The 15,467-nt window shown below is 38.5% G+C and overlaps 1 protein-coding gene across 1 annotated transcript in view; it reads right to left on the bottom strand.

Moving 5' to 3' along the window:
- cdkal1 (CDK5 regulatory subunit associated protein 1-like 1) overlaps positions 1–15,467 on the bottom strand; it is a 255,607-nt gene that overhangs the window by 96,135 nt on the left and 144,005 nt on the right. Inside the window, exons 9-10 of the mRNA XM_026183920.1 lie at positions 14,436–14,602; positions 3,347–3,492 (exon numbers count right to left, since the gene is read on the bottom strand). Coding sequence (XP_026039705.1) covers positions 3,347–3,492; positions 14,436–14,602 — 313 coding nt within the window. The remainder of the gene's footprint in view (positions 1–3,346; positions 3,493–14,435; positions 14,603–15,467) is intronic.

The raw sequence follows: 15,467 nt of genomic DNA, 5'->3' as shown, positions 1-15,467 counted from the left end.
ATTGCTTTTAACACTTGGATGACAATAAATATGCAATCAGTGACCTTTAAAGTCTAGAACCCACTGTGACGTTGTCTTTTGCAGCATTTGGCTGAATCTGAGCAGGAGTTCATCCTGCTACTTCCATCAGCAGTCACATCATCATATAAACACTAGTGACCCGGTTCCCCTTGCAGCCATACGTGACCATGCCACAACATCGCCTCCACCATGACAGATAACGTGCTATGCTTCAGATGATCAAGTGTCTTCTTTGCTTCTCCACATTCTTCTCCTCCCATCATTCTGGTAAAAGTGAACCTTGTGCGGTTTTCAGAACGGTGCCGGCTCTTTTAGACGTTTTCTGGCAAAGTCTACTCTGGCCTTCCTGGTTTTCAGTGTGATCACAGATTAGAAGCTGATTCTGTGTTTATATTTAAGAAGGCGTCTCTTGATTGAAGACTTTGATGAATACCTCCTCGGTACTGTTTTTGACTTGTTTAGTTGTTGTGAAGGACTTTTCTGAACCAAGGACATAATTATACTGTAGTTGACGTTGGTCATCTTCTGTGGTTTCTCAGGTCTTTCAGTGTTACTAAGCTGGTCAATCTATTCATTATTTTAAAAATTGGTCCAGATTACTGATTTTGCAACTACTAAAGTTTCTCATTTTTTGAGGTTATCCAGTCAAACAATCTCCAGTCTTTCCGCCTTCTTCATCACCACATCTTGGTAATTCAGAGAACCAGTGAACTAGTTCAATACTTGGAATCAGCTTCAGATCTTTTATCTGCCATTGTCATAGGACAATGAAGGAACAGGTTTTACTCAGGCATGTAACTGCTTGTCAGTACACTGTCCACATTTAAGCCTCTGGAAACAGGTGACTTTGTATCACATGAATATGCAGAAAGACTTCAAGCAATACCTTTCTTTGAACCTCTTGAATTAAAACTGAAAGTCTACTTCTACTTATTTACGCGGTTATTATGCGAGTCTTTATGTAATGCAGCATTGTACAAATATCTACAGGCCTAACTGTAGATGGTTGTGTGTGAGTGAATGCGTAAAATGAATCATCCAGATTTATTTTCTCAGCTGACTTTGGCTTATACATGACGCAGTTACTGCTGCAGTAAATGAAAATGATCAAATTATATCAAATTATAATGAAACAAGGTCTTCAACTTTACAAAAAAAGAATACAAGTAAAGAAATATATAGATATATCTATATATATCTGAATATTATTGGAGTGAACACATGTCGATCCTGAGATTAGGCCTTACTTGTGCTTGCTTTTTCCTCCCTTCTCATCTTTGAAACTCTCACAATAACAAACTGGAATCATGTGTTGTATATTCATGTGTTTACATATTTCCTACATGCCAAACAACTCAGGCTAAAGAAAATGTAGGTTATGATGTGGTAAGAGCAATAACATGCCAGCGTATTAAAAATATGTTCTTTTTTGGTAAATCTCAAAGTAATAGCAAGCATTCTAGGGCATATCTAGAATACATACTGATTTTCCCATGAATCTCTTCATTATATATTATCATAGCGCCAGTTTTATGTTTATTCACCCCTCTGACATGCGCTGCCATCAGTGCTCATGCTCAAACTCTATGACAGATTATCTTCCATATATTGAAAGATTAATTTTGCATCTTTCTGGCAATGTCAGAGGTCACATCTGTGCATTATGTGGTTATATTTAATCCATGTCAGAGATGTACACATTTCTCTTGAAATCTGTGTGAGGAGGTCACACTGTGTATTTGCTAAAGGAACATTTGCTTTAGTGCAAAGTATGCCAGGAATCTGGTCTCAACCATTCAAATGGTGCTGCAGCCAGTAAATTCTGAGTTGGAAATGCTTAACCTTGTAAAGCGATGTCGTTTCAAATGAGAGCTTACAGAAAGAGAGTCGTACAGTAAAGAAAAAGGACATGAAGAAAAGAACAGATCAGTGCTGCTATTCAAATATGTACATTTTTCAGCTAAAAGAAAAGTATGGTTTGTAAAAGCCTCACATTTATGAGCCATAGCAACAATAATCACATCTATTAATGGCATCAGTACACTGTTGGAGGCTGACATGCACACTGGGGTGTGTCCGTGTATACAGGTTCATGCCTGGATTTCTGCCCGCATTTTCAGAAACGCTTTATACTACGTTTTCTCTCTTTTTTTAAAAACCCCACTGCTGTGCTAAACTGCTGTGTGTGAACAGCAAGTGAAGAGTGCCAAACAGACGGGAGAGATATTTTACATATTAGAACAATACATTAAAAACATACATAAATGGACCATATAGTGGAAAACCAGGTCTAAGGTAAATGAGTAAAGATCCAAGTGTTAATGGTGTTTTAGCTGTTCAGCAGATATCCATCCACTTGTGTTAAACACCTAGGGCCTGATCAATAAATTTGTAGTGTAAGTCAACGTGTGCATGTTACTTTATACTGGTTGTTGTTCTCCATCCTCCACAATACTACTGAATTATAGAGGAAGGATAACATTCTCTGTTGCCTGGCAGAGATGTCATTGGCCAGTGGTGATGTCAAAGAGAGATAATAGCACATCTAGGCCTATGAAGCAAATCATCCAAACCTAAGAGACACTAAAGTGATGCGGTACTGCTTGGAAAATGTGCCTTAAATATTTCAGTAGGATAATTAAGGCAATATAAGGAATCTGAGCACAAAGATGGGCAGACAACAGTTTGCATAACCAAAAACAGTTCATCAACTCTCAGCTAAAAAGCAATGATCCATTTTAAATTGTATCTATACCTTAAAGGAAGTATAAGGAAGGAAGTGTAGAAAGAGAGCAGCATTGCTAGCTAAAAAGAAAGATGTTCTCCCAACACCTATGAGCTGTTCTGATAACTTACGACAGCGGTCCCCAACCTTTTTTGCGCCACAGATCGGTTTATGTCCAACAATACTTTCACGGACCAGCCTTTACGGTGACACGGATGAATACAACTTAATAAAACCAGTACCGGTACCCAAAACAAAATGGAGATTTATTCATAACACACAGAAAAAGACCCAGGGAAACAGAGTCAATGATAAAAAGGATGAAAAAATAACGCTAAAACTCCTGAAAACCATGAATTTCACACCCGAGCCTCAAGTCTCCCACCCCGGTACCGGTCCATGGCCCAGGGACCGCTGACTTACGACACACTGTTCCTGTTCAAGTATATAATGAGTAACAAGTGAGGAGGAGAGTGTGTGTATCCCTATGAAGGTGAAAGTTTTAATATGTCCCGAGTTTGTAGTTGTAGTCACATGCTTATATATGCATTTGCACTCATAGACATAATCAGTCAACTGGGAGTCCATATACTGCCTTACCTTTCTTTAAGGAAGTCTACCACTCGTTTGAAGTCGTCAATGCAATATTCTCTCTTCATATCCATCAGTACGCTATCAGAGGCTGACTGCACGGGAACGTGGAGGAAGGCATAGACGCGTGGATGATTCAAAATCTTGGCCATCTCCTAATGACACAAATGGGAAAACATTAAGGAGGTAACATTATTATAACATGCTGATTTTTGAATGTTTCATTTGTAAGTGTGACTCTATTAGTGATTGTGGATATGCTATAACACACAGAACAGGTCACCATTCTCTCACAGCGCTAACAAAGAAAGCGAGCTCACGTCCACACCTCCGCATCGCCAATTAACCCATCATGCAGCTACACGAACATACAAACTTCACAGAACATAATGTCCATTAATTATTGATTTCATGACACAGATCAACACCTTAAAAACTAAAACGTGCAAAAGGAGAAAAACAGGAAATGTGAAGGCTCACTGAAGCTTCTGGTGAATGATAGCCGCTGGCTTTGAATAAAATAAAAGTGCCATTAACATTCCTGTCTCTTCCTGCACTCTTTTCACTCCTGCACTCCTTTCAGAGCTTCTACAATACACAGCTTACATCCTATATTTATTTATTTTTTTTGTATTTTTCCTTTTCATATCGGAAATTTAAAGTCCTAAGAGTCAAGGTTGCTCCAGTAGGGCTTCTTTATGTCTGGAAAGTCAAGAGCTTTTACTGAAGAATGCAGGTCCTATTTTCAGATCAAAGCAGATTCAGAAGATTCTTCATTTGATTTTATTTCAATAAAAACCCTCTATCCGACAAATCAAAAGAATATTTCAGCCAATACACAAGGCTAAGTCCACAATCTTATATGAGAAATGGTGGGGGAAAAAATTTAATTGGGGGGAAAACACCCAAAAGAGTACTTTGGGTGTCAAATAATTTTGCTAAGCTAAATTAAAACCATTGTTTCTGTGCACAAACATGTATTTACATGAATTTGAAAAACTGAATTCACCAGGAGCAACACTCAAGTATAACATGCACCCCAACTCTAATACTTTTAAGAACACTGCAGTTAAATGCACTACAGTAATTAGGGGACTTTGCAAGGTTTTTTTTCTTCTTTTCTTCTCACTTTTAATTTCCTCAGTAATAGAACTGGAGAGAACACAGATGTCAGATTTTTCTGATGGACATAATCAGGATGCTATCATCACCATGCTAATCACCATAAGAAGGCGAAAAAGAAAAGGAGAGGGGAGGAAGAAATGATTTAATGATTTCCTACAAGAACGTACTGATTGCAGTCCGTCTTCTCAATTAAGATCTATTGTAGAATGTGCTCGCCTTCTTACGCAGACATTAAAGCATATGTGTGCATGAACACACACGGGCACAGCTCAGTATCAGCGCCACGGGGGGTTGACCGCTGCAAGCTCCAAATTAGAAAGAATTAATTTGGTTGGAAAATGGAGCTTGATTGGTGACAGAAATCAGGCTACTGCATGTATCTGTAAGTGGGTGAGTTAGTGTGTAAAAGAAAAACCATGAAAAAGAACATGCATTTATGTGTTTTTAAATGTATTATGAACCAGAGTAAATAGCAGAGTGATGGATTCATAGTGCCTCTATTTCTAAGTGTAGATGCTTTATTGTGTATACTTCAAATTTCTGCTGTGAAGCTATTTTAGAGTCCACAACCATCAATGGCACCAGAAGAAAGAAGCAAAAACTACATGCAAAGCCTAAAAAAAGGGATATTCCACATAAAATGTGATGAATTAATTTTGTACTACAATAATAAAATATACTTCAAATGGTAAGGTTCTGTTGTTGTAATAGATTTTAAATACTAATGTAGACGTACTACTATTGCAACAATGTATCTACATGGAAAACGTGGGCCTTTCTAAAGTGTAACCTTTTCCCTCTGACTGTCTCTTCTATTATTAAGTTACAATCCTCTAATGTGGTTTTCCTGGCAAGTAGAAGTGACCTATAAGATCTAATGATGGCTAGCAGGGAGAGGGTATTTATTAATGCACACTTGTGTGCTTTGAAGAAATATATGTGTAGTAATGAGTTTCTTTTGAATCAGAATAAAAAAAACTTTAATAACCACTAAGGAAATTAGCAATTATTAAAGGGTTATAGCTGCTCCAAGACAATAACGGTAACAGACTGAACTACTTAAATAATACAATATATTACAAAGTTTGCAAAATATATACAAATAACTCTAACCTGTAAAACCTTGTCATTTGTTATTTTACTGTAGAGCATGTGTAAAAGGGTGTAGCTACTGCAGTGTGTACTGTGCATTAGATGGAGGAGCTGTAAAGGGAGATGATGAGATGAAAAGTCGCACTACATTCAGTCTTCATGCCTACTATCTATCCCGGAGCTTCCCCTAAATTAACAGTATTGCCAATTACCAAAATCACTCTTTATGTCTCTGTAATGATTAGTTCACCAGTATGTAAAACACTTTAATCAAAATTATATGTTTTAATGTTGAAATATAATTATTGTTTCTATGCACGAATTTTCAAATTTGCTGTTCTACAAAAAGTAGTTGGAAAAAAATGTTAAGAACATTATTATTTTTGGATTAAGATGCCAAATTATTCTTATTTAATTGCATTCCTGAACAGGAAAACAGTTGTTTTAATGGCTGAGCGTTATGCTTGATTAATTTCTGACTTTTCAGAGGAATCTAGGATGTTGGCTGAAATGCGGGTATGAAAATGTGAATTTGGCTCGTGTTTTTATCACAGTTAGTTAAGTACATTTGTTAAGAGTATGCGTATATGTATGTAGCTGGGTGTCAACACAGTTTCAGGAGACTTCCCTCACATGGATCATTTGTCATGCACTTGACTGTATAATAGAGATCTGCAAATGATGTTGCAAATCCCAGAAGACTTGAGGATCTTTAATATTTCACAGCTACCAATACTAAATGTCAAAGTGTAAATGATGCTGTGTAAAAAATGGTTTTTAAAAAACAATATGATATTCAATAACTACGTGCTGCCTTGATATTGATCATCTTTAGAGTTGTGATAGTTTTCAGATCAAAGCAAAGCTTTGTTTTCTTTATGCAGGAATATTGCAGTTCAAGTCTGTACTGAAGTTTTTATACCTCACTCCCTGTAGAAGTGACACACTCCTAATTTGCATGTTGGCTTCATTTGTCGACACACCATTTCAACGTGGCTTTAATTGCTTCTACCATGGCGATGATGTTGTCTTCCAAAAGGTTTGCTTTTCTCTTAATATTCCCGACTACACCCTCATTTATCCTGGTGTCATGTGAGGGTAAAAAGGATGTGCCATTAACTTTAGTTTGAGATTTATCAATCACATATGCTCAAGTTACAATCTGGGATCCTTCAAATGTGCCCAAGCAAGGTTTTATGATCAGTCAACTGTAAGCTTTTTTGTGTATTTATATATTTATAAATCAGCCTTGACCAATACCGTTTTTGTTCTTTAACCCAACAGGTCTTCATCTGCAAAAAAACAGTCTTTTCATCTCTGGTTGATCAGCGCAAATAGACACACGAACACAGAAAATATCGAGTTAAGCGAATTAGCTCAAAGGATCTGATATCGCCCCCCCTCAAATCAGATCTCACTTAAAAGAAAAGAAAAGAAAACATATGTGGGGGGAGAGGTGATGAAAGTCGATTTAGCTCCAAGCAGCCTCAGCACGTGACTACAGACGTTTCACAACAATTTCCCAGAAAATATGCTTACTCTAAACTTTGTGCTTTTCCGTTTCTTTTGTTTGTGTATCTTTTTCCTCATCCTTTTCATCATTCACTCTCCCTTTTTTTTTGTGTTTGGCGCTTAAAACACGTGATAGTCATGTTTTGAATACTGCGGGTTTCAAAAATGAATGTTTCTTACTTTCTCTCTAAGCAGGCTGCTGAAAGTCAGGGTCAACTTTGAATCAAGTCATCTCTGTATAGCTTGTGACTGCAAATATGTTATTAATCAAGCACATCGCACAAAAATGAAATAAATTCTAAACTCTGCAACCCAAAAGAAATCGACCTTAACTTTCCAAGTGAAATTCGGTTGAATTTAAACATTTGAGAAAAACATACATGGTCAAACGGGCCAAAGGGGATCAGTTCAATGTAATTTGGTCTCCTCGGGGCAGCGGGATGTTGTATGCGTTATTCATTGCACAGCTTAGAGGAGACACAAAGAGTCAGATGTGTTTAACCGTGAGTGTTTTTTAGGGAGCACTAACTGAACGCGTCCTACACATATTCAAAAATGAGAGCTTACTTATTCACTAATAGCAACATTATGTTTGACACTTCGGAAAATAACAGTAACACTTTAAGACTCACTCAAACACAGTTCAAACTACACAAAAAATTCTCAATGTTGTTGTTCAGAAATAAAGAAGCACCGACTCACAAGCATAAAGCCAGAAGAAAAATGAAAAATGGCCAATGAAGAGACAAAATCTTCTACAGTTATCTTTGCAGCAAAAAGGTTCAAGTAATAAATGTGAAAAAATACATGCTTTACTTGTTATTTGTGCCGTCTTATCATTTGAAATTGGACAGAATCCTTTAAAACTCAAAGCTTTGAAAGATGAAATCAATTCATACATTCAGATTACCTGGACCTCTAAAAACACATATCTTTTAATATCATGTGTCACCCAGTGAAGTCTGTAGAGAAATCTTTTCCCAGGACAAGTCAGTATTTGTGTGTACATGACCAAGCACAACCACACTTCAGAAAGTGAAATAGACATTTTAAACACTTCAAGCTGTGATGGAAGCGCTTGATTTTCCTTGGCATCTATACCAAGCTTGCTGCACACCTCTTAGAATGAAATGCATTGCACGGTTAAAGGTGAATTGGATGTATGTGTAGAATTTGTCATGTGCAAGTGTTTTCTGTGACTGTGACAAACTTTGTTTTTAAGGGGACATGCACAACAAGTCACTCAAAAATACAACTAAACTACAGTCTAAAGGCGCAACAGAGGCACATCCGAATAGCTTTGCTGTGAGCTTTCATTTGGTTTAGTTCCTCACACAAAATGCTACATTAGGCCTCTAATGTGAAGAGGCTCCCAAAGGCTTCATTAAAATGAAAATGGATTGAGAGGGTGTTTCTATACAGCTGCCCTTGAGCCCGGGCAAGAGACGGTTGTGGCTGTGTTTCTGTGAACGGGTGTCTAGTGTATAATCATTAGTGTATGTATGGGACAGACCTTTTGCTGTGCTACAGCTATTTGGTAGTTTATCAGGGCACACAGGGGAATGCTTCTGATAAGTGATAAAAGTGGGAGGGAAAAAAATAAAAATAAAAAGCAACCAAATAAAATGAAATATGAACTAAAATTACCATATTTTTCGGACCATAAGGCGCACCCGGATTATAAGGGGCGATCGTGGCTCACGGTTTGGGAGTTCGTCTTGTAATCGGAAGGTTGCCGGTTCGAGCCCCGGCTCGGACAGTCTCGGTCGTTGTGTCCTTGGGCAAGACACTTCACCTACCCCCTACTGGTGATGGCCAGAGGGGCCGATGGCGCGATATGGCAGCCTCGCTTCTGTCAGTCTACCCCAGGGCAGCTGTGGCTACAACTGTAGCTGCCTCCACCAGTGTGTGAATGTGAGAGTGAATGAATAGTGGAATTGTAAAGCGCTTTGAGGGGCTCGAAAAGTGCTATACAAATGCAATCCATTATTATTATTTAAGCGAAACAAAACAGCCAGATAAGTCAAACTTTACTCAACTCATTCTTCTTGCTTCCTCCACTTTCGTACCATCGATCCATTAATGTTGAATTCTCTCGCAGCTGCTCTGTTCACATGTTGTTGCAGTATATTATTGACTAACCTCTGATTGTGGATGGATTATCTCAGTTGTTCTCCTGACTGAAGTTTGGTCTGTTTACAGCAGCCTGTCACGTTAACTTCTATCGGAAAAAACTTAGCATTCATCCTCCAGCTTTACTGTGTTTTTGTTATGCTAACATAGCTGTGTCGCTAGCGATCACATAACACATCATTACAGTAGCCGTAATGCTCCGACAATCCATCAAGCGGTGCGGCTTCGTAGCTTGCCGAAGTCGCACTAAAACATTTTTTTTGACCGATTTTTTAGCGCCGTGTTCCACATAAAATCAGTTTGAGGTCAGTAAGCACAACCAGAATTAATACATAAGGCGCACTGTCGATTTTGGAGAAAATTAAAGGATTTTAAGTGCACCTTATAGTACGGACAACACGTTAAGTGCAATGAGGAGTGAAAGAAGCCATTTACGTCCACTGTGAGCGACCATCTTTGAACAGAGGCGGTGGTTTACGACACCAACTGTCTGCCATCTATAATCCAGTTTTGAGTTCCCTTCCCAGACGCCTTAACGCCCACTCACATCCTGGGCCATCTGACCTCAGGAAATCACATGATAGGGTGGGGCCAGGTTTCATAATGAGCTCACCCAAAACCCTGGCTGATTGTGACCCACACCCATTTTCACACCTCGGCTCATGTGATTAGATAGAGGATCATCAGGGGGTCCTTTGTCCGTCTTTGGGGGGGAAACTCCCACTGTGTTTAAATCTGGGACTCTCCACCAGTTGACCCCTTTAGAACTGAAGAAGCTTCTCGGATGAGAGGTGAAACGTCTTCAAGCAACTCCTTGAAGCTCCTTAGACTACGATGACCTGGATGACTGAGAACCTTCACAGACACGGTAAGTGCAATGTGACACAGCATAAGAAAACCACACAAAAGTCCAAAATTTTTGTTTTTACTTTATGTTTCCTTAAACTTTCAAAAGTTCGAGATGAACATATAAACACACGTGCAATCAATCTGTAGTTTGATTGGGTTTTTTTTTTTCAACTTGATGTCAGACTGTGTCCTCTCTTTGAATTACTGTTGTTAGTAACAATGTATATAGATAAACAGAGACTTGTAGCATGTTCGTGAATAACATCTCATGTGAAAAAACTCCACTGGGTTATCAAGAAACTGTTGATCGATCACAATCCACACGGCATTATCACCAAAGGCCAAAGTTGGAAAATTCACTGGCATCACTAAGGGAGCAGATTTCACTGGTTGACTACCTACACGGAGACTATTTTCACACCTCATTTGCCATTTCTAGTATAGATTATTATAAATCGCCCACACATAAAGGCTCACAGAAACACATCCACACTTATCTGCACACACACACACACACACACACACACACACACACACACACACACACACACACACACACACACACAGAGTGGTCAGATGTGGCTGTACTGTGGACAGACGGACAGATTCAGAGATGGGTAGATGGGGAAAAAGATGCTACACTCCAAAATATAAAAACTGAAGAGGGGGGGGGAAATGAGGAGAGAGAAAAACAAAAAGTGGCACTGTAGAGATATTTTTACGTGAAGCTACTCAAAAACGAAGCACTGATAGCACAATGCAATCAACTAAAATGTCAGGGAGAAGTGGCCCGTGAGAGCAGATTGGGCCTTTAACTGCTCCAATCAGCAAATGGTTCTACTGGCCTGTCTACATCTGTCAAGAAAAACAGGCTGCACATAGGAAGAAATTGTGTGCTCTTGTGTGACAAAAGGAGACAGTGCAGACGCGTTGATCTGTGAGTATTTGTGAGAGAGGGTGATCTTTAAAGGGGTAGTGGAGAAGTTACTTGGCCTTTTCAGCTTCAATCACAGCCATTCGGTATGATGCCATTATATAAGTACTAGCGTTCTTCAAAAGAAGAGACAGCAGGACATCATTCAGCCTTTAAGATGAACGATAAAAATACTCTGGAGACTCGGCCTTCTTCATCGCCACGCCACTGACGTGATTACCATCATCACGACTTCAATTGGAGAAAATAGACAAAAGAGGTTATGGACGAGTAATTAGGAGAAGAAAAAACTAAAAGCAAAAGGTGAAGGGAAAAAGATTAAAAGCGTCAAAAGGAGAAAATGAAGAGCTATACTGAAAAAGAAGGAGCTGCAAGAGGAAGCAAAGAAAGAAGGAAAAACTGAGGAAGGAAGCTCGCAAAGACTTTCAAAAGACTTTTTTCTTAATGACTGTCAGTACGCCCTTATTTATGAGTAGGACTGCAAAAAAGGAGAAAAAAGGACAGTGTGGAAAGGGTAGCAGACAAGAGGGGGGAAAAGGATGGATACGAAAGGGTACATAGGGAACAAGAGCAACACAAGACAATGATAAGTTAAAGAAGACCATCTTTCCTTATGTAGGTTAATTGGGTGAGGAATTAAAGCAAAAAATATATAATTCAATCCAACACATGGACATTAACAATAAAAAGGGCTGCTAGCATATGAAATTATTCTTAATACACACACACACACACCAAGTGACTGTGTCTTCCAAGTGTGTTTCTAATTATCAGTTAATTGTTATTCCCTATCATTAGGAGGGTGGGTTTTTAATTGTAATGTAGCCAAGCAGAAAGCCTACCTATACATGTGGGGGACAATTAGCCACCTCCATTAACCCCTGGTTAATTACAACCTCTATAGCTGCTTCCCACAGCACTTTTCCCACTGCTTTTTACCCCTCGTCTCTATCCCCAGGCCTTCATCCCCTTACTTTTTTACATTTCTGCCCTCATTTCATTAATCAGTGATCCCAATCATCTTTGATTGTTTGATTCAAAGTATCTGTTATGAATTTATTTTTTAAAGAAAAAAGGAAGAAAAAAAAAGTTCTGTCATTTGCTTTTTCAAGGTTACCATTATCCAGTTCATCCTCTATTTCATCCACTGACATGTTTCTCCTCTCCTTTTTCAAACCAACTGTTTTTAATCAGGGCTGAAATTATGAATGCAAACAGGCAACCAGAGCAAAAATAATAGGACTGAAAAATAAGCCAGAAATTAAATCTATCAAGGTCAGCAATCACGTTTAATATAACATTAAAATATTAACAAAAGGTCCCACTTCCTTGAGTTTTATCCCTGTCATTGAAGCAAAAGTTCACGTGTGATTTTATTCCCAGCAGAACATTGCTTAATAAGAATTGTGACATTGTGTAGGAAGTGTTCAAACACCTCAGTTTTAAGGAAAGAGAGGTTTTCCGATCATTAACTCATTGTCCCAGTAAAGGATTTTAAGAGTGCAGTACATTACCTTCTATCATGTTTTGCAGATAATTTGTACAAAAATCACAATGTGACCAAAACAGAACAAACCAAGAAAAACAAGGAAGTTGCTTTTCAATCTAAGTGGCTGAAAAGTAACTTCCTTTGAGATAAAGTAATCAATAAATAAAGATTAAAAGACTCAAGTCGCAAAAGAGCTGTCAAAAGCAGGCCACAGAGGATGAGCGGTGTATCTATAGCACTTCTCAGGAGCCTTAACACGGGCAAACACTTACGGTGGGTTAAGATAGACCTGCAACGTACAGTAGAGGAGCAGATGAACAGGAAGGAAGATGCAAAATATCAATTTATCAAACACATACTGACAATGATGTCTCAAGTCACACCTACTATGCTGGATCAACACCATGGTAGGCGATGAAGTGAACTAGCACAGCACAAGCATGACACTCATCGTCGCAACACGATGCTCACCATTATGCTATCTGCTTATTATATCGATATTTTGATGGCTGTAAGGTAGGTTTAGATGTTTCAAAAGAATGAAGCATCCATGCATGTTTAGATCATATGACTAAAAGCAAACGATGTCACACCCTTTCTTGCACTACTTTATAGCAGGTTTGCACAGACCATCAGTTTTCTTGGTGTTTCATCACATACTCAGTCCAAATGTATCCAGTTTTTATATTCTTCTCATTACCAACAATGCAAGATTTAGGTTTAACAAAATATTCTATTTCCCAGAAAATCTTGACACCACCAGCTGCCATATAGCAGTGAAAAAGTCCGACTGAATAACAGCTCGCTCCCCTAGCTGAGACTTTCTTAATGACCTGACTGCAGGACCTCGGGGTAAAAATGCAACACGCTTTACCTTCTCTCACAAAATTGAAACAGGGAGCTGATAACGGTTGTTAAACACACTCATCTGGCAAATTATAACTTCAACCCTTTTCCATTATTGGTTTATTTTCAGAGTGATGGCACAGTGATGATCTGTCAATGGTGATCTGTCAATGTCAAAAGGCAACTTGCTCTTTTTCACATTTCTCTGGCAATGACATAAAAAAGAGCAGACTACAAATCCCCACAGCAGCAAATTTTACAGGAATACCAAATGAAGTAGAGGAAGTCTTAATTGATGGCAAAACCCTGATGTAAATTTACAAGTCTAACTTTAATTAACCAATTAATAATCTAATTAACTATTTCACAGACTCCTGAAGTTTGCTAGAGAGTGAATAATAATGAAATAATTGAAAAGAAAATGAACTGGTTGCAACAAACAATGGACCAGGAAACAACATGTTGGCATGTGTCATCTATCCAGATAATCTGAACAATGGAAGAACTTTTTTTTAAAAACACACATTGCAATCCTTTGCACTCAATACATGAATATGTTATTTAAAAAGAGGCACGACTGTCAGTTCATGAAAACCGATAGAATAAAATAATGTGTTGTGTCTCCAACACAAGTTAATTTTTTTTAAAAAGGGGGTAAGGCAGAAAAAGATTTAAATGGCAGAAAATTCATGTCTCACAGACATGCAAATACACAAAGAAGTCAGGGCTAGAGATCGAGAGAGAAAATAGAGAGGGGTAACAATGCCCATTGTTCCATTAGAAAAGACAATAATGATTGATAAAATGAGGTTACTAAAGAGGACACAATGGTCCTTAATTGACTCATTAGGGAAAGAAGAGAATGAACTAATCAGCAGAGAATGAGTGCTGCAGCTAAACTGCTTGGTAAGCAAAACAAAAAGGCTTTTACTTTATTAAATCTAGGCAAAGCAATATTGTTTGTTCACAGAAAGAGCCCGTCAGGAGAAAAACAAAGCAGGTAAAAAGGAAGTGTGTGGAGTGTCTCGGTGTTTTACTTTTATTAATACCGATGCATTATTATATTTGATAGGACTCGTGGGTGAAATTGGGGAGGTGCTTGTGTGTACTGCGCATACCTCTAGGTGTTCCAGGATATATGGTGGATTCGTCATCCCCAGCCTTAGCATGGCACCTTCGGGAATCTCCTCCACCAGTCTCCACAGCAGCGTGGGCAGGTCTGTCCCTATGTCTCTACCGTAAGCACCGGTGTCCTCACTGGTCAACCAGATCTCGCACACTCCCTCTACAAAGGCACGCACATATAAACATGCTCATTAACCATAGTAAATTCATTAATTCATATGAAGTAACAGCCACCAATAACCACCATCAATAATCAAAGCAGGCTGCGTATTAGTTCCCAAGTGGGAACAGTTTACAGTGACTGTGGGTACTGTTGTACTTAAGGGAATCTCATGTTAACATTTCACTAATTTGATTAAAAATAACCTTACCTACTGAAGGTAATGAATGAAAAACATGTAGGCTGAAACCTGAGGGAGATATTTGACTGTTAAATTAACTGAATCAAGCATTCCACTTTAGAGTTAATGTTTAGCTTGTGTGTGCGTGTGTTAAAATATCTTTTTCCTGTTTAACGACTTAGTTAAAATTATCCATGCTGCTTGTGCTAGGAGGATTTCGCTCTCCTCCACCATGTATTATCCAAAGTTGATTTTAGCGCTACATATTTGAAACTTTCAAAACTTTGGCTAATTTGAGGTCAGAAGTTTGCTGATAGCATTCTGCAAACTGCTTCACGGTCCTATTTTTGACATCCATACAGCCCGTTATGGCTGTCTGCTTAAAATAAGTCCAATTAACAATTACCGTCTGTGCTCCTGACTAATGAGTAACACCTGAAAAAGCTTTAAAATGCCCTTCGTAAAACTCTCTCCTGCTCTCGTAGCTATAATTCTCTGCGGGAGTCTCCTCACATCACATTATTTTCTTCTTCTTTAAGCAACTGTCAGAATAAACGTAAAAGTTGGTTTTTACTCTGTTTTACTTCCTTCTTCATCTGTTATTAGAAATACTAATGTAAATAGTTATGACAGCCAAGCTCAAGCTCCAAAGGTTCCATGTCATTATCTCACCTTCTCTCAGGT

Source organism: Astatotilapia calliptera, chromosome 11, assembly GCF_900246225.1.
Source record: "Astatotilapia calliptera chromosome 11, fAstCal1.2, whole genome shotgun sequence".
In the NCBI taxonomy this organism is placed as follows: domain Eukaryota; kingdom Metazoa; phylum Chordata; class Actinopteri; order Cichliformes; family Cichlidae; genus Astatotilapia; species Astatotilapia calliptera.
The sequence above is the reverse complement of the archived record's forward strand: the minus strand, read 5'-3'. Positions and strand labels throughout refer to the sequence as shown.